The sequence below is a fragment of the Cervus canadensis genome, chromosome 22, assembly GCF_019320065.1.
Source record: "Cervus canadensis isolate Bull #8, Minnesota chromosome 22, ASM1932006v1, whole genome shotgun sequence".
NCBI classification, from domain to species: Eukaryota; Metazoa; Chordata; class Mammalia; order Artiodactyla; family Cervidae; genus Cervus; species Cervus canadensis.
In genome coordinates this window covers 5,087,935-5,108,086 of record NC_057407.1, presented here as the reverse complement: position 1 = coordinate 5,108,086, position 20,152 = coordinate 5,087,935, and the positions used below count along the sequence as shown (strand labels likewise).

The 20,152-nt window shown below is 47.5% G+C and overlaps 1 protein-coding gene across 1 annotated transcript in view; it reads left to right on the top strand.

Moving 5' to 3' along the window:
- ATG7 (autophagy related 7) overlaps positions 1–14,074 on the top strand; it is a 231,789-nt gene extending 217,715 nt beyond the window's left edge. Inside the window, exon 18 of the mRNA XM_043442242.1 lies at positions 13,554–14,074. Coding sequence (XP_043298177.1) covers positions 13,554–13,673 — 120 coding nt within the window. The 3' untranslated portion in view covers positions 13,674–14,074. The remainder of the gene's footprint in view (positions 1–13,553) is intronic.
- Positions 14,075–20,152: the final 6,078 nt, after the last annotated feature.

The window sequence follows — 20,152 nt, the reverse complement described above, 5'->3', positions numbered from 1 at the left end:
CCCAGCCCTCTCCTCTCAGGGCTGTGTGACTCTACTGGATTAGGAAACGCGGCAGCGAAGGGGCCCCTGTGTTAAGGCTTTCCATGCTTCTGCTGCACCAGGGTCAGTAAGAGGCCCCATAAGCTTGCTTTTCTGCTTCTCCAGCTTCACCCAAACAGGACTGGGAATCCCTGCCTTCTCTCCAGGCTGCGTCCCTGCAGAAGACCTCTGAAAGCCCTGCTCAGCAGGAGTTGAAAGCTGGCTCCTCGGTGAATTTCCATCACAGGGTCCCTGCCAAGTCACACAAATCCATCAGAGGAGGCTTGCCTAGATGAGCACCGGGTGCCAGCCCACTCGGTGACAGCTCAGCAACCAGCCCCAGGTGCCGGCTGGCCAGGCGTCCCCGCCTGCCCACCCCCATCGTTAGATGTTGCCCATCGCCTGCTAGCGCGACAGAGAGCAGAAGGTCCTGGTCACAATAGACGATCAGAGCCGATGCCAGAAGTGTAAACAAGTCGTAAATTACTCCTAATGCTTCTTGGCTACACTGCTCTCAGTCTTTAGTTATGGAAAAAAATATTCCCTTTAATCTCTTTTATTTGTAGAATATAGTAGTCAGTCTTCTTGTGCGCCTGTAAGTCTCACTTTTCTTCAACAAGCATTTCCTAAGCTTGTGCTCTGGGCAGAGTCCTGGAAGCCACTACCTGAGGACAGGCAATGGAGTCCTTGTGAAAACGGTGCAGGGGTTCAGTTTGGGATGATGAGAAGGTTCTGGAGAGGGTAGTGGTGATGGTCGTACTATGGTGCAAAATACTTAATGTCACTTTAAAATGGCACAAATGGTAGCTTTTGTTATAGGTACTGTACCGTTATAAAAAAAAACTATTTGCTGTAAGTTACAAGTTTTCATATCTCTGTTGTTCAGTCACTAAGGCATGTCTGACTCTTCGTGACCCCATGGGCTGCAGCACTCCCGGCTTCCCTGTCCTCCACTATCTCCTAGAGTTTGCTCAGGTTCATGTGCATTGAGTCACTGATGCTATCCAACAATCTCATCCTCTTCCACCCTCTTTTCCTCTTGTCTTCAGTCTTTCCCAGCATCATGGTCTTTCCCAGTGAGCCTGCTCTTCCCACCAGCTGGCCAAAGTATCAGAGCTTCAGCTTTAGCATTGAGGCTTTCGAATTGTGGTGCTGGAGAAGACTCTTCAGAGTCCCTCGGACAGCAAGGAGATCAAACGAGTCAATCCTACAGGAAATCAATCCTGAATATTCATTACAAGGACTGATGCTAAAGTTTTCACATATACTGTATCAAAATACGTGTGTGTGACGGCACAGAAACCTAGAATTGCACACGTCTTGTATTTCACATAGCAAGTACTGAGGCCATGATTCCACTGATTTCTCCTATTGTCAGAATACTTTACCAGGTCTTAGTTAATAAATGATTATCCTCTAAAGCAGGAGCAAAAACCGAGTCTCAGCTAATGAGCCGTAAACGCACTCCTGAGTTAGGCCTTGGACTTCTCACGTCCGTACTGCAGTGCCCGAATATGACCGGAGCTCTGCTGAGCCTGGAGGACAGAGATTCAGATCCTGTTCTAGGGTCTGTGAAAATGGTGACAGGTCTTCGCAAATGGCCTGCAGGCTCCGGCTCCAGCCTCTGTCTTCGGCCAGTGGTGTGACGGGGTCAGTGGTCTCCTCTCTGCAGGCTGCCACGTCTTTATCCGCAAAATGGGAATGAAGATGCCCACCTTGCGGGGTTGCCGGGCCAAACGTGCAGACATCTGTGAGGCTTTTATGACAATCCCAGGACCATAACACGGCGGATGTCCGAGCCAGACTCCAGTGAGCCCTTCCTCCTACGTGTGTGGGAGCCTGCGAGCCGCCTCCTGAAACCCTCCTCTCCTTCTGCTGCCCAGGTCCCCCCTCGGGTCACTCTCTAGACTGGTTTCCGCTCTGCCGGCCTTTGCACTGGGCTGGGCAGCTGATGATATGAATACAGTGATGTTGTGTGAGAGGAAACGGCCCGCCCTGAGCCCCCGGCCAGGTGCCAGCGGCAGCTGTGGGAACACAGCGATGCTCAGCGGCCAGCGTTCGGGCCTGTCTCTCTCTCAGAACCCTAGGCCCATCAGGGTCTCGCTTCTCAGACCTCCCACCTCTCCCCTGGGTTACTCTCTTTCTCTTGATCCCCTTTGATTTGACCTCTGTGTCCCTCAGTCTAGAGCCAGCAGCAAAGAAAGACCTGTCTTTTCGGCCCCAGCAGGCCACCCTCCCCGAGGTCTGAAAAACTGTGTCTGGCGACGGTCACCCTCCCTTCCCTCTGGGTCCATGCTGCTCCTCTGGCTCCAGGGGACAGCCTGGCCTTGCATTGGGCCTCACCAAGAGCTGACATCCAGCTTGTTGGAAGGTTCCTTTGATTGGTGGTGGTTTCTCAGCCTCCCAAGTTAATAGTGTCCTTTTACATCTTATAAACACGCTTCCATGAGTTAATGCCAGCTAATAGCTAATGCCAGCGCTGCTCAACCCTTCTATTATTTTTTAAACCTTTTTATTGAGAATTATGTAATTTCTGTACAATTAAATCTTGGTTACATATAAATCTTAGGTGTACCACTCAAGGAATTTTTATCATCTGTCCACCTGTGCAAATACCACACAAGTTGAGATTCAGAACATTTCTGGTTACTCCAGAATGTCCCTTTGACCCTGTCCAGCCAACCCCCCCGAGGTGACTAATCCGACTAGTCACCTTACTTTGGGTTCTCAACTTTTTTCCATCTATGCCCACCCTTCAGGCCTACTCTCCTTCCTGTTTCACTTGTTGTTGTTCAGTCTGTAAGTCATGTCCGGCTCTTTGCGACCAATGGACTGCAGCATGCCCGGCTCTTCTGTCCTCCTCTATCTCCCAGAGTTTGCTTGATTCATGTCCACTGAGTTGGTGATGCTTTCTAACCACCTCATCCTCTGTCGTCCCCTTCTCCCCCTGCCCTCAATCTTTCCCAGCATCAGGGTCTTTTCCAGTGAGTCGGCTCTTCACATCAGGTGGCCAAAGTGTTGAAGCTTCAGCTTCAGCATCAGTCCTTCCAATGAATATTCAGGGTTGATTTCCTTCAGGATTGACTGGTTTGGTCTCCTTGCAGTCCAAGGGACTCTCACGAGTCTTCTCCAGCACCACAATTTGAAAGCATCAGTTCTTCAGAGCTCAGTCTTTATGGTCCAACTCTCACAACCTCCTTAATATCATTTAAGAACTCAAAATTAATTACTGCCTATTATAACCAAAGAGAAAGTAGAGATCCTCTTAGAAATGCTTCTCCTGCTGTCTCCTCCCACACACATTCCATACACCCTCTGCCCCCTTCCCGGTACCCATCTTCCTCCTTTCTGGTCAGTCATGCTTAATCCCAGAATCTGGAAGAGAAGAAAGACAGTCGCCCCCGGGACCTGAGTCCTATTTTTCTGGAGCTCAAACCTCATGGTGGACTGTTCTCTAAGCCAGGTAAGACTGTGGTTCTTAGAATCGCCCAGTGTCCACTGAGCTCCCCATGTGCAGATGCCAGCTTTCCGTTTTCTGTCGGAGCAGCATTTTTCTTTCCCCTGCTTATGTTTTGTGTTTTCTTGGGGGTGAGAAGTGCATTTGACGAGGACTGGTAACATCGCATGCCCCTTTCAGCATGTTACCGTTGTCCATCTTGAGGAATACAATGGGATTATTTTACAGGAGGTGCACAAAAACCCCCATTTCAGCATGCCCTGCCACACTCAAGTCCTCATATTTAAAAGTGGAACTTAGTTTATCCTATACAGTAAAGATATCTGCAAGAAGCTATTATTTTATTGACGTTGGAGCCAAACAGGAAACCAGAGGATCCACAGATGTTATCTGGTTTAAGACAGTGGGTTCTCTACGGATTGGCTGTGAAGCCAGTCGGGTTAGACTCTCTACAGAAGGACTGAAGGACCTTGTTGTGGACACAGTGTTTATTCCTTGGGCTTTGCAGGCCTCCTGATGTTCCCAGAGTTCCGAGGGCTGGGGGTGGGCGGGGAGGCACTTCGAGAGAGAAAGCGAAGATGAAACCAGCAAGGAAGAATCAAGATAGAGTGCATCCTTACCATGGAAATAAGTTATAATATTCTTTGATATGGAGCAGAATTTTCTGTGGTTTGACAGTTATATTTAATCATTTGTGATATCACATGCACAGTATTGGACAAAGGGCAGTTCACGGCCTAAAGGGAAGGTGATATGCCAAAAGGTTCAGTCCTCAAAACTGTCTCTTTCAGCATTTTTATCCATGACTTAGATTTTGGGATGACATTGGTACATCCACCAAATCCATGGGTGATGCTAAACCAGGGAAGAACACTGAAATCAGGATCTAAAGATATCGTGACAGACGTGAGGCTGCAGCTAAAACACTAAAACACAGTAGGCACAAGTCTAAGTCCTTAAATCTTAGGAAGAAAAGGAGTTTCCACGGGCATAGGATGGGGAGATGCAATAAGTGGCCCCCACGGAAAGAGGTTTTCAGTGCTCAGGAGCGCAGCACTAGTGGAGCAGCGCGAGGGGCATGGCAGTGACAGATAGCTTCTGCACCGTGAGGCTCCGTCCCTAGGAACCCACTGCCAGAACCTGCACCTAAAGAAGCCAAGGGTCGTGGAGGACCGGGGTTGAGGACTGTGTTAACTCGGAGCATCCTCAGATAGAAGCATGAGCGGTTAGGTGAAGGAGGAGGGAATGCCTGGTCCCGCCCCCGGATACCCGGCGGCTGTCCCCCATGTTGGGGGGTGGTGTGGCTTATGCCCCAGGGGCCAAGCCAGGAGTAGAGAGAATTACAGAGAAGGGTCTCTCATTCCCTAGCCCACCCTTCAGGTTGTCGGGGAGGATGGAGTAGGTGGGCTCGTGACCGTGCGGAGGGGAAGGACCGCCTGTGTACAGTGAACCACAGTCCAGGCTCTGGCTCACTGGCCTGGGCTGGGCTGCCCGGGAAGTGGGCAGGGATCATCCTGGATCTTGACATGTGGACAGAGTTAAGGAGCACCGGATGACTGAAGGCTCGGAGGTAGACATGCATTGGGTGAGGGGAAGGGTGGGAAATGATGAGAGGGAAGTTTGCATTGATAACAGGGGGGTGGGGGCAACAGGAAGCCCCAAGCTGGAGAGGCAGCCAGGTTCGCTGCTGCAGACCTTCCACCGTGCGCTGCGGAGGGTTTTATAGGGGCGAGGTGAGGTGCATGATCCTAAGGGCAGATGGGCGCTGAAGTCCTCGGACACCGAGCTCCCATATGGTCTCATACAGGCAGGCGGGCGGCGGACGCCCCGACCCCACAGCTGCTCTGCCAGACCACACCTCTCAGTAGCTGCTCCTGCTGCAGAGGGGCAAGTTCCCAAAGACTCTGGGGGGGAGAGGCGCCTCCTTAGGACCGGAGGAACTAGGCTCACTCTTGCGGCCGCGGCCGCATGTGGCCTCGGGGGTTTCTACTAACGCTAGCCCTCTGAACTCCCTGCAGCTTTCAGTTCTCGCTCCTGCTGGCTGCCCTTCTAACAGCCCTGGGTGCCTGTTGTCCATTCTGCCGTTGTTCATACGTGTGGTGTGGTGCGTGCATGCTCAGTCATGTCTGACTCTTTTGCGACCCTATAGACGGTAGCCCAGCAGGCTCCTCTGACCATGGGATTTCCCAGGCAAGAATCAGTTGCTATTTCCTTCTCCAGGAGATCTTGCCCACCCAGGGATCGAACCTGGCCCTGTTTGTCTCCTGTACTGGAGAACGCTTCCTTCGTTCCAGCCACCTCACACTCTTCGTCTGGCTTAGTTTAACTTCCCACATTCACCCTTCATTTTCCCTTAACTGAACAACAGCATGGGGTGGTTGGGTGGCATCCCCGACTCGACGGACATGAGTTTGAGCAAGCTCCGGGAGTTGGTGAGGACAGGGAAGCCTGGCATGCCGCAGTCCCTGGGGTTGCAAAGAGTCGGGCACGACTGAGCGTCTGGATGGAGCTGAACAAGCTCCAGCGAGATGCGGGGTGCACGCCGTGGACGCTGCCTCCAAGTCCAGCCCTGTGTATCACACTTGTGCTTCCAGGCGACTCGCACAGGGCGGCCCTGAGATGCGAGTCCGTCAGGGCCGCCTCTCTGTCCGGCGGGTGAGGCCGAGTGATGGGAGCATGTTTTCACAAGAATGGAGAATAGCCCATTTTGTGAGAGCGGAAGCTGCTGGAAGGAGGACGTTATCGCTCTTTTCACTAAAGAAACTTTCACAGGGAAAGGGCTTGGCATCAGCAAGGCCAAGTTAAACAGGATACAGCCTTCTCTCCCAGCGTTTCCCCCGCCGCACCCCTGTCCTCACCCGGGCGCGCGCGGGTCACTTCCTAATCTGTGAATGGGTTTGCTGACCTGGGGGCAGGGGCAAGAGGGGGAGGTTTTGCTTGCATAGACTCTCAGAGGGAAGTCAGTCTGCAAGCTTCCCAAGGATGAGAGCATGTGTTCTCTTCCTCCCCCTCCTCTTCCTCCTCCGTGAGACAGCCGCAGACTCCCTGCTGCAGCGAAAGTCTGCCACCGCTGCATCTGGGGGCTCCCTGTGGCCGTGTTTGCCCTGGCCTTCCCTGGGGATGGCGGAGGCCGGGTTTTGTGCCCTCCCCCACCCAGACCAGTGCCTCTGAAAGGGTGTTTCCAGGCTGTCAAAGGGACTGGGATGCCTGGGGGCTATTTAAAAAGCCGGACACTGCTTCTGTGACTTCTCACCGAGGCCTGACCTTTGATAATTCCATCACCATAAGGGTCCCAAGCCCCGTCCCCTTGGGTCTTACCCAGTTTGAGCAAAGAATCTGGAGAGCTTTACAGGCTAGTTCTTTAAGACTGGGTTACCAGTCCTTCTAAAGCTAGAAAGGAAAATAAAGTTGCTACTCGAATTAAACAAAAAGCCATAGAATTTTCCTAACGTCCTTTCCAGTGTGGCCCTGGTGGCTCAGATGGTAAAGAGTCTATCTGCGATGTAGGAGACTTGGGTTCTATCCCTGGGTTGGGAAGATCCCCTGGAGAAGGGAATGGCAACCCACTCTAGTATCCTTGCCTGAAGAATCCTGTGGACAGAGGAGCCTGGCGGGCTGCAGTCTATGGGGTCACAAAGAGTCAGGTACGACTGACCGACTAACACTTTATTTCTTATGTTCATAATTATTCAAGCTCTGAGTTTTTCTATCACCTGATTTTCCATAGTCTTCACCCCATCGTACCTGGATGTATTCCTACTCTGTCTTAACGCAGGTCGTACAGAGCATGCTTCTCCCTCCAGACACCGAGCAGATCGGTGGCTTAATTTTTATTTCAAATGTGGTCTGTGAGTCATCATCACGGGGCCGCTTTGGCCCTTGAGGCTGATATTGTTCCCCAGAAGTTTCTGCCAGTGTTCCAGGCTGTTGTATATATTCACAGGTTTCCCAGTGCTAAAGAACCCGCCTGCCAATGCAGGAGACATAGGAGACACAGATTTAATCCCTGGGTCAGGGAAGATCCCCTGGAGAGGGAAACGGCAACCCATTCCAGTATTCTTGCCTGGAGAACCCCGTGGACAGTGGAGCCTGGCGGGCTACAGGCCGTGGAATCACATAGAGTTGGACACGACTAAAACGACTTTGCATGCATGTATATATGTTCACTGCTATTACAGCAATAATAGTTTACAGGAGCCCAGATTATGACTTTTCAATAATATAGAGCCCTTTGTGGATATAAACGCTTTATGCAAATTGGAATGAAGTATTAAAACCGCAGTCTTTGGCTTTACTTGCTGCTACACAAAGAAGTTGAACCTCAGCCATCAGGTGGATATGAGTCCTCTTTGGCAATTCAGTATTTCTCTGCATTTCAAGTCAGAGAGCCCTCATTTAAAGAGTAAAGAAGCCAAGATCTAGGCCTAGTGTTTAGTGTGTTTGTGGTCAAATCAAGACTCGATTCCAAATCTCTATCCAATAGTTCTTTTCTCCATTCGATGTTTACTCCCTCTTTATAGCTACTTTCCTAGAAGTAAGGCGTAAGGCGGTGGTCTCCAAAATGACATTTCTAAAAACTTGATTCCAGCATCCCCCAGCTAGAGAGGATCCTGAAACCGCAGCTCTCCAAGCACACAATCAAGGATTGTAGTTCTATGACCAGGAGCTGCAGTTTGGGGAACTTGGCAGCGTGGTACCCGTGTCGTGCTGAGGTTGAAGGAAGGGACTGCCCCCTGCTCTGTATTAGGTCAGGCGTGGGCCGTGTCGGAGAATTGCTTTTTCAGGTGATAGATTTTCCTGCCTTCCCATCCCGCCAGTACATCCACTACGACCCTGGGACTGATGTTCCTGAAGCACTGGTGTTTTACGGTATCACTCCTGTGACCAAACTCCATCCCACTGTCTGCCCCCCCAGATCAGAGCTCCCAACCCCTACAAGGCTCCGCATCTTCACCGTCTCCAGAGCAGGCCACCTTCATTCCCAGTGCTCTTTGCTCTTGTAGAGGCCGGTCTCCTGTCTGTGTTCAGCCCTTCCCTTCGCTCGATGGGCAGGCCTGTCCCGCTGGTTGGACTGTGTGCTCAGCTGTGCTCTCCCCAGTCTAACTCCTGAAGTGTCTGCTGGGTGTGTGAGCGGAGAAGCCTGACTGTTCACATGCTGGTTGCATCACTGGCGTGACTTCTGGTCTCTGAAACTCAGCCATGAACCGCCAGAGTTCTCCAGCTTTCTTGGTTCATGGTGCTTTCAGAGTCTCGGGAATTATTTCACAGAGCCCCCAGGCCAAAAGAAAAGCATAACAGTTCCAATTATTAAGTAGTTAAGACCAGACAACTTAATGAGCAGCTATGTCCAAACAATTGAGTAACTATTTGGGAGGAAAAAAAAATACTGTACGTAAATTGCATAAAACCTGAAAACAAAAGTTGCACATAAATTGAAAGACAATATCATTTTATTCTGAAATACCCAGTTATTTACTAACAGGATGTACACTCCTACTGGGCACTGCACAGCTTCCCAAACCTTGGAGATGGGACGTTGCCAGACTTTTTTGATGTTCTGTGTGGATTTTCACATAATACTTGCTGCCAAATGCTCTAGTTTTACAAAGATATGAAATCATCAAAATGATTGTAGCACAAACTAATGTGGAAGCTGTAAACTACTTTGACCTGGTAGTTTGCGCAGGGCCCAACAGATGTTGTGTATCATGTTTCAAAAATTTTAAATACCCCATGGTGGAAATTCACTGCAGGGCCCAAAGGCACAGTTTGGGAACCACAGCTCCTAGAGCACAAGTATCATGTCTTCCTTCTCTGGTGTGTCCCCAAAGTGCGTTGGGTAATGCGTCCTCATGGTAGGTAGCCAGTTAGTACCATTTTTACCCTCGAGTGTCTGATGGAGGCCGCACACGCCGCGGTCTCAGCAGTGTGCCGAGTTCCCCGGCATGGCGCTTGTTGCTTAGTCGCTCAGTCGTGTCTGACTCTCTGTGACCCCGTGGACTGCAGCCCACCAGGCTCCTCTGTCTATGGGATTTCCCAGGCAAGAATACTAGAACAGGTTGCCATTTTCTTCTCCAGGGGATCCTCCCAACCCAGGGATCAAACCTACATCTCTTGCTTGGCAGGTGGATTCTTTACCACTAAGCCACCTGGCTTAGTGTCATGGCAGTAATTCAGGTTAAACCCATTTGAACATCTTTTGCAGATTCTGTGAAGGAAATTCCTATACTGAGTGGAGGTTGGCTTAGTTGCCTTTTAAATTCCCTTTCATTGCTAAGCCAAGCCTCTTTCATTCATTAACAATGACATGCCATGTAGGACCAATATGAACACAATTGCATGGCAGTGGTGAGGATGAAATGTCTCAAACCCCCATGCCAAAATAGAATAATGTTTTACTTTTCACATGACTTGATGTGGAGGAAGAAGTTAGAGAAACTGCTCTTCCTTCATTAATAAAGTAGATTAATTTGATAAGCATCCTTCTCTTCAGTTGTCACACAAACTGACCACATAGTAGGACACTGGGAAAACCACAGTACACACTAAAAAAGGAGAAGTAGCACAAAGAAAAATAATCAGATCACTGTGTACTATAAAGGAAAATTATAAATTAAAAATATATGTATAAATTTTTTTTTAAATCACAGGAAAATTTAAAAACTCTCCTTGGGTCAATGAGGAAATCAAAATCAGAACTCTAGACTCTTTGGAGAATAATGTGAGAATTCAACACATAAATACTCTTTTGACACAGTGGCCCCATGGATGCAGCACGCCAGGCTTCCTCGTCCTTCACTGTCTCCCGGAGTTTGCTCAAACTCATGTCTGTTGAGTCAGTGATACCATCCAGCCATCTCCTCCTCTGTCACCCGCTTCTCCTCTTGCCTTCAATCTTTCCTAGCGTCAGGACCTTTTCCAGTGAGTTGGCTCTTGGCATCATGTGGCCAAAGTATTGGAGTTTCAGCTTCAGCATCAGTCCTTCCAGTGAATATTCAGGGTTGATTCCTTTAGGATGGACTGGTTGGATCTCCTTGCTGTCCAAGGGACTCACAAGAGTCTTCTCCAGCACCACAGTTTGGTAGCATCAATTCTTTGGCACTCAGCCTTCTTTATGGTCCAACTCTCATATCCATACATGACTACTGGAAAAACCATAGCTTTGACTATATGGACCTCCAGCTGAGTTCTTATATGAATAACAAAATGAATGAAAATGAAAGAAATTATGCACTAAATTTATGAAGTTATTAAAAGAACAATAAAATTAACCCTGGGATAGCAGAAGAAAAATCTTTTTAAAAGTGCCTGACACACAGTAAGCACTTTAGATGTTAATCTTCCTTTTTTTTTTTTAATATTGATTTATTTATTTGGCTGTGCCGGGTCTTAGTTATGGCATGTGGGATCTAGTTTCCTGACCCGGGATCAAACCTGGGTCCTCTATATTCAGAGCACAGAGTCTTAGCCAATGGACCACTGAGATGTTACTCTTTTTATTTATTTAGTTATTAAAAATATTGAGGAGTCTTTATTTCAATGATACAGAAAAAATCTCCAGGGAATAGGGCTAACTTTAAAAAGCAAGTTTCAATTTTGAGACAGGAGGGGAAGTTTGAATATAGACTCCATGTTAGGTGATATTATTGAATTAATGTTAATTTTCATTAGTGTGATCATGTTATTATGGTCTGCAGGAGGTAGAGGGCTTCCCTTATAACTCAGTTGGAAAAGAATCAGCCTGCAATGCAGGAGACCCCAGTTCGATCCCTGGGTCGGGAAGATCCCCTGGAGAAGGGATAGGCTACCCACTCCAGTATTCTTGGGCTTCCCTTGTGTCTCAGCTGGTAAAGAATCCGCCTGCAATGCGGGAGTCCTGGGTTTGATCCCTGGGTTGGGAAGATCCCCTAGAGAAGGGAAAGGCCACCCACTCTAGCATTCTGGCTCGGAGAATCCCATGGACTGTATAGTGCATGGGGTCACAAAGAGTCGGACACGACTGAGCGACTTTCACTTTGCAGGAGGTAGCCCTTATTCTTAGAGGTTCTATCCTGATGTATTCAGAAGATGAGTGTCATGATGCCAGCAGTATACTTTTCAGAGGCTCAAGGGGAAAAAATAAACTTCTATTAAGAGAAAACTGCAGGAAAACATTAGCATATTTAGGTAAATTGTATATAGGTGCTCGTTCAAATTTTCTCTAACTTTGGAAGTTTTCAAAAGTGAAAGAACAAATTTTATTACAAAAAAAGCCCAGGTACAGAACATGTAGAGTCTGCTTTTGAAATCACATGTGTGAAGGTGTGTGTGGTCCTCTGCGCACAGGCTTGTCCGTGCATGAATTATCTCTAAAGAACATGCTCGAGGCTGAGAGCAGTGGTTGCCCATGGGGAGGGGAGCTGGACGCCTGGGCACAGTGACTGGAAGACTTAGCTGTGGAGTCTTCATCTATGAGGTTACATTTTAATCTTTAAAAAAAAAAAAAGGAACTAGTAACAAATTAAAAAGCCTTTTAACTCTATGGATGCTCAGTTTCACTGTTGTATTGTAAGTGAGGTAAGCGTGCCGGAGGTCTGGGGTGCCAGAAACCGCTGAGGAGATGTCTCCTCTCGGGCAGGGCTCTCGGATGGCCTCCTCTTTTGCTCTGAGCAGCTTCCCTGCTTCCTGCCCCGCCACCCCACCCCCGCCACGCGGAGCAGCCCGCCGGCCTTGGCCCCGCGGGGTTTCCAGAAGGCGTTTATACAGCTGGTAGAAGGTGGTGGGCATATGGGACGGTCCTCAGAAGAAAAAGGTGTGGGCTTCCTGTTTTCACTGTGACTCAGGCGTGTGGGAGAGCGTTTCTGCGGAATACTCTTAATAAATAGCTTGTTTACCCCGACGCCAGGAGACGCCCCAGTGTCAGAGTCCACGTTCGGGGGAGAGAGGCACTAACCCTGGAGTCGCCCCCAGGGAGAGAGGCGCTCTTCTCGGACGTGGCTGGTGGTGCCAGCGATTTCAGAGCCGGAAGACACAGAGGTCGGTCCTTCTGCTCAGATGAAGACACTCGGGTCAGCAGGGGTCTTTGGCTGAGCAGCACAGCTAGTGCCCCCACTCCTCCGCGTCATCTCGGGGTGCTTCCACGACCCTGCGGCAGCCTGGGAAGCCATCAGGGAGCCTGGGCTCCAGGGCCTGCCGCAGGCCTCTGAGAGGTGACCCCGGACCGTTGGTGCTGCCACTGATGTGTGCTTGTCTGCTTCCACCAGAAAAGGGCAGAGTGCAGCTTAAAGCCGAGGAGGTGGGAAGGGAGGCAGGGTTCATGAAAAAATCTTATTTTGTCCATGCAAGGGCTGGGAAGGAACCTGATTCACCTCCTTCCAGGAAAAGACTGATAAATTCGTGAGGGATACAATCCTGACGCTGGAGATTCTTACATAAAACGCTTGAGAGCTTTCTCTTAACCAGGAACTTTTTCAATTTTTTTCTTTATTTATTTATGACTACGCTGGGTTCGTTGCCGTACGCAGGTTTTTTCTAGTTGCCACGCACGGGCTTCTCTTTGCAGTGGTTTCTCTTGCTGCAGAGCTTGGGCTCCAGGCACATCGGCTTCAGTATTTGCAACTTCGGGGCTCTAGAGCATGATCACAGTAGCTGTGGTGTAGGGGCTTATTTGCTCTGCTGCCTGTGGGATCTTCCCAGATCAGGGATCGAACCCGTGTCTCCTGCATTGGCAGGCAGATTCTTTATCACTGAGCCACCAAGGAAGCCCTCTTAACCACAAACTTTATCCTAGGGTATTTCTTCAGAGGTGCATAAGGACTTGGTAAAGATCCTCAAAGCCTGCATACTATACCCTCAGCCACAGAAGGAAGGGAGGGGTTTAGTGGAAGCCCCACCCACCATGGCCCTCCCCTGCCCTCCCCCCAGAGGGAAGCCCCGCCCTGAATTTGGTGCTGACCTCCTCTGTGCTGGCTTCCTAACCTGACCCCAGGGGCGCTGTCTCCCTGGACAGTGTAGCACCTTGCTTTCCACATTTTGATGTTTTATCTAGATGGTGTCAGATAAACCTTCCACAACTTAACTTTTTTTTTTTCCATTTAAGAGCTTGTTTTTTGAGATATTTGCATGTTGCTGCAAACACCAGGAGATGGTGGAGGACAGAGGAACCTGGCAGGCGGCAGTCCCCGGGGTTGCAAAGAGTCCAACACGACTTAACAACTGAACAGCAACGACAAACATGCTGTTGTTGTATCAGTAGCTCCAGTTCTGCCGTTGCCACCACATGAATTTGTGTGGAAACCCATCCATTCTTCTGTTGAAAAACACTGAGGTCATTCCCAAGCTTTGGATGAAAATAACACCCCAACGAGCGTCCTGGTGCACACAGCTCCTGTCCTAGAGGGTCTGAATCTTTTCTGCTCTATCACCTACCCCTCATTGATCAACACGCCAAACGACTGGTTTAGGTCTCCGTTCCAGAAATTCATGATTCATTAAAGTGGGAGCTTGTCTGAGACGTGGCATGTTGGTTTCCCTCAGGGTTTTTAACTTAGAGAGTGGTACATTAAGGTCACTTGGGAGGCCCCCTTGAAAATAAACTCAAGACTTGACCTGGAACCTAGAGAAGTTGGTGTTTCTTGGGGGGAGGAGGCGGACCTCCTGGAGAGTGTCTTAGTGTGATTTCCCGCCCGGGTGGACTCGGGCCGGCTGTCCTCTGTACAGCCGAGGCGGCGGGTCACAGCCGGCCCGGACGGTGCCTCACTGACTGCAGTCGCAGCCCCCTGGACGAGACACACCCCAGGGGAGGAAGGGGCCTTTCAGTCGCGGGACCTCACGGACACGGACACCACTGTGGTGCGGCCCTGCCCTGCTGGCTTGCTTCGCTGGCCTCCCTAGAAGGCACCTGAACCGATGGCAGGTTGGATGTATTTCTTCCTTCTGGGTTAGACAAGGCGTATCCTCTTTAACTCCAGCTGCTAAGCCAGTCACCTTGTTCCGATATCACGCTGAATAGGAAGGTTACAGCCTGCCTTCAGTGAGCTCCTGTTTTGGTGCTGACAACTGCACATATATACATTTATAACTGTACAGATATCTAAAGGCCACCAGATACGTATAAACGAGGAGTATAGAGTGTCAAACAGGGGGTGATTCCAGTTTGGGGGCTGGGGAAGACTTCACAGATGGTAGGACTTTAACAGAGAGGACGAACAATGAGAACAGCAGGTTCAGAGGCACAGATTTTGCCTTTCTCGGGGATCTGAGAATCGGGTGCAGGTGGGGTGAAGCATAGAGATGAGCCGGAAAGATTGGAAGGTAGGCGGGTTGAGGTTAGGGCGAGGAGCATTTTGAATGGAATTTATCCTGAAGATGTGCGTGGCTCCTGAGAGGCTGGGTGGGGACTGTGAGAAAATGCTTTTGGCAGTCAGGAAAGGCACCAGCTGTAAGGGGAGAGCTGGAGGCCTGTCTCGGAGACCAGAGGAAACAAGAGCAGCAACAAAGAGCAAAGGAAAGGATAAACTTGAAGGAAGCTGCTCTGTCAGGGGGGCTTCCCTAGTGGCTCAGCAGTTAAAGAATTCGCCTGCCACGCAGGAGCCACAGGAGACCCAGGTTCAATTTCTGGGTCAGGGATATCCTCTGGAGAAGGAAATGGCAACCCACTCCAGTATTCTTGCCTGGAGAATCGCATGGACAGAGGAGCCTGGCAGGTTACAGTCCATGGGGCCGCAAGAGTTGGACACGACTTAGCGACCAAACCACCACCACCACCACCACCACTGTGTCAGGGAGGAAGCAAAATGCTGATCGACAGTCAGAGGGCAGCTTTGGTCATTTACTCTTTCTCTGTTTCTACTCACTTTGTCAACTGGTATCAGACGAAAGGTAAATAGCCGCAGTGTTTGTATCAATACGTAATTGTTGAGTCGCTCAGTCCTGTCTGACTCTTTGCAGCCCCACGGACCGCAGCACTCCAGGCTCCCCTGTCCTTCAGCATCTCTGCGGAGTTTGCTCAAGCTCATGTCCATTCAGTTGATGGATGTTGCCATCCAGCCGTCTCATCCTCTGCTGCCCCTTTCTCCTCCTGCCCTCAATCTTTTCCAGCATCAGAGTCTTTTCCAGTGAGTCATCTCTTCACAACAGATGGCCAAAAATCGGAGCTTCACTTTCAACATCAGTCCTTCCAAAGAGTATTCAGGACTGATTTCCCTTAGGATTGACTGGTTTGATCTCCTTGCTATCCAAGGGACTTTAAAGAGTCTTCTCTAGCACCATAGCTCAAAAGCATCAGTTCTTTGGCACTCAGCTTTCTTTATGGTCCAACTCCCACATCTGTACATGACTACTGGAAAAACCACAGCTTGACTATACAGATCTTTGTTGGCTAAGTAATGTCTCTGCTTTTTAATATGCTGTCTAGGTTGGTTATAGCTTTTTTTTCCAAGGAGCAAGTGTCTTTTAATTTTATGACTGCAGTACCATCTGCAGTAATTTTGGAGCCCAAAAACATAAAGTCTGTCACTGTTTCCATTGTTTCTCCACCTATTTGCCATGAAGTGATGGGATTGGATGCCATGATCTTAGTTTTTTGAAAGTTGAATTTTAAGCCAGTTTTTTTACTCTCCTCTTTCACCTTCATCAAGAGGCACTTTAGTTCCTCTTCACTTTCTGCCATAAGGGTGGTGTCATCTGCATTTCTGAGGTTATTGATATTTCTCCTGGCAATCTTGGTTCCAGCTTGTGCTTCCTCCAGCCCAGCATTTCTCATGATGTACTCTGCATATAAGTTAAATAAGCAGGGTCACAGTATACAGCATTGACGTACTCCTTTCCCAATTTGGAACCAGTCTGTTATTCCATGTCCGGTTCTAACTGTTGCTTCTTGACCTACATGCAGGTTTCTCAGGTGGCAGATAAGGTGGTCTGGTATTCCCATCTCTTTAAGAATTTTCCTAGTTTGTTATGATCCACACAGTCAAAGACTTTAGCATAGTCAATGAAGCAGAAGTAGATGTTTTTCTGGAATTCCCTTGCTTTTTCTGTGATCCAGTGGATGTTGGCAATTTGACCCCTGGTTCCTCTGCCGTTTCTAAATCCAGCTTAAACATCTGAAAGTTCTCAGTTCACATACTGTTGAAGCCTAGCTTGGAGAATTTTGAGCATTACTTTATTAGCATGTGAAATGACTGCAGTTGTGTGGTAGTTTGAACATTCTTTGGCATTCCCTTTCTTTGGGAATGGAATGAAAACTGACCTTTTCCAGTCCTGTGGCCACTGCTGAGTTTTCCAAATTTCCTGGCATACTGAGTGCAGCACTTTAATAGCATCATCTTTTAGGATTTGAAATAGCTCAGCTGGAATTCCATCACCTCTACTATCTCTGTTCACAGTGATGCTTCCCTAAGGCCCACTCAACTTCGTATTCCAGGATGTCTGCCTCTAGGTGATTGATCACACCATCGTGGTTATCTGAGTCATTAAAGTCTTTTTGTATAGTCCTTCTGTATATTCTTGCCACCTCTTCCTAATTTTTTCTTCTTCTGTTAGGTCCATATTGTTTCTGTCCTTTATTATGCCATCTTTGCATGAAATGTTCCCTTGGTATCTCTAACTTCCTTAAAAAGATCTCTAGTCTTTCCCATTCTATTGTTTTCCTCTGTTTCTTTGCATTGATAACTTAGGAAGGCTTTCGTATCTCTCCTTGCTGTTCTTTGGAACTCTGTGTTCAGATGGGTATCTTTCCTTTTCCTTTGCCTTTCGCTTCTCTTCTTTTCTCAGAGCTAATACAAAGAGCCAGTGAGCTCTGAAGAGGGATTGTGCTTAACTGGCATTCATCTATAGAAGTGGGGCAGAAGGACACCTTTGGTTGCCTGCTTCAGCTGCTGCCCTGCCCTTGAAGAATCCAGTCATGTTACAGACGTGATGAGAGAGAGGTTTCTCAGGCTGCCAGCAGATTGCTCATCTTGGTTTCAAGCTGGGCAGTTTCAAGCATGGATCAAGGTCTGACTCTCAATTATGAAGGCCCAGAAACATGGTTTTTGCAGAGTATCCAGAGATGATACATATGAACTTACTGGAGAATAACAGAACTGTGATAGTCTTTTCATCAAAACCCTCTGGTTGGCACATTCTCCGTAGAAAGCCAAGTTAAAGTCAAGTAATTTGCTGATCATGCATCAGAACTAGTTGGATGATTTTGAATGTCAGAGTTCCCTCTCCATTGTAGAGATGTAATGCCAGAAAGGTAATCCATCTTAAACATCTCTAGACAGGTACTCCCCTGGTGGTCCAGTGGTTAACATTTGCACTTCCACTGCAGGGGGCACAGGTTCGATCCCTGGTCAGGGAACTAAGATCCCACAGGCTATGCTGCGCAGCCAAAAAAAAAAAATGAAAGCTCTATAAACAGTAGAGCTTCTGGAGAAATAACTATAGATCTAGAGTGACATTCTATGCCCAAAAACATAAATTAAACTCTCAAAACTAACAAGTCACATCCAAAGGACAGGGGCCCAGGGCAGTCAGGCAAGAAGAAGAAACAAAAATTATCCATATTGGAAAGAAAGAGTAAAACTGTCCGTGCTCATAATATTATTTATAGAATATCCTAAGGACCCACATAATGAGTATTAGAATTAATAAACGAGTTCAGCAAAGTTGCAAGATACAGGGAAAATATACAAAACTCAATTCAGATTCTATACACTTGCCATGAACAATCTAAAAATGAAATTTAATAAGTAATTCAATATGCAATAGCATCAAAAAAGAATGCAGTGTCATAAATGAATTTAACAAAAGTAGTATAAGCTTTGTATACTGAAAACTATAAAATATTGTTGAAGGCATAAGTAAGTGGCATCCATGGATATCTCTTGTTCATAGATTGGAATAATTAGTATTATTAAGGTGGCGGTGCCCCCTAAATTGATCTACAAATTCAACATATCCTCTATTAAAATTTCAGCTGCCTTTTTTTTTTTAAACCGAAATTGACACCTGATTTTTAGAATCATAAAAAAATACAAGGATTCAGAACGGTTAAAAGAAAGTTGGAGGTCTCACACCTCATTTCTAAGCTTATTACAATGCACTGGTATTAATAGCTGACATTTGTTGTCGTTCAGTTGCTCAGTCGTGTCTGACTCTTTGTGACCCCGTGGACTGCAGCACACCAGTCTTCCCTGTTCTTTCCCATCTCCCAGAGCTTGCTTAAAGTCATGTCCGATGAGTCAGTGATGCCATCCAACCATCCTGCCCTCTGTTGTCCCCTTCTCCTCCTGTCTTCAATTTTTCCCAGCATCAGGGTCTTTGCTAATGAGTTGGCTCTTCAGCACCAGGTCGCCAAAGTATTGAAGCTTCACCTTCAGCCTGTGGTACTAACAGATGTGTAGATCAATAGATTAGAATTGAAAATCCAGAAATAATCCCATACATTTGTGATCAATTGATTTTTGACAGAAGTGTAAGACAATGTAATGGATGATAAATTGTCTTTTCAACAAATGATACTGGGAAAACTGGATATCCCCCATGCAAAAGAATAAAGTTGGACCCCTACTTCATACTGTATACAAAAATTAGCTTTATATGGGTCCTAACATAAGAGCTAAAACAACAATAAAACAGGTGTAAATCTTCATGACCTTGGATTAGGCAGTGATTTCTACATACGGCAGCAAAGCACAACAAACAAAGGACAAGAATGAATGAATGAATAAATAAATTGTATCAAAATTAAAAATTTTGTTCTTTGAAGAGCACTATTAAGAATGTGAAAAGACAGCCCACAGCATGGGAAAAAAGTATTTATAAATCATTTATCTGTCTGATTAGGGCCCCAAATCCATAATGTATAAATCTTCAGTTCAGTTCTGTTCAATTGCTCACTCATGCCTGACTCTTTGCAACCCCATGGACTGCAGCACGCCAGGCTTCCCTGTCCGTCACCAACTCCCAGAGCTTGCTCACACTCATGTCCATTGAGTCAGTGATGCCATCCAGCCATCTCATCCTCTCTCGTCCCCTTCTCCTGCCATCAGTCTTTCCCAGCATCAGGGTGTTTTCCAGTGAGTCGGTTCTTTGCATCAGGTGGCCGAAGTATTGGAGTTTCAGCTTCAGCATTAGTCCTTCTGGTGAATATAAGTTGTATAAATGTTACAATTTACCAATAAAAACTTGAATAGAATATAAGTAAATGAATATATTTTTTCAAAGAAGATACACCAGTGGTCAGTAAGCACCTTCTCAGATACCCAACACTATTAGTCATTAGGGAGACGGAAGTCGAAGCCACCGTGAGAAACCATCGCACACCGACCCGGATGGCTACAATAAGACAGACAATAGCAAGTGGTGGTAAAGATGTAGCACAGTTACAACTCTCACGTGTTATTTGTACACTGTGAAATGGTGCAGCCACTCAGAAAAATATCACAATTTTAAACACACGGATTGTTAAAAAACATGAGTTGTGGCTGAGTCCATTTATTGAGCTAACTTTTTATTCATTCTCGACTGTGTATCAGGTATTGTGCCAGTCATTTGGGGTTATAGACATTTCTCAATCTAACAAGAAGAGGAGGAGTCTCAGAAGAGAAATGTAGAGAAGGGGCAGGGGAGTAGAGAGGAGACAACAGAGAAGGTCGCCTTGAAGTAATGTCTTTAGTGAGTCTCCCTTCTTCACGTCTGACCCCTTGTCAT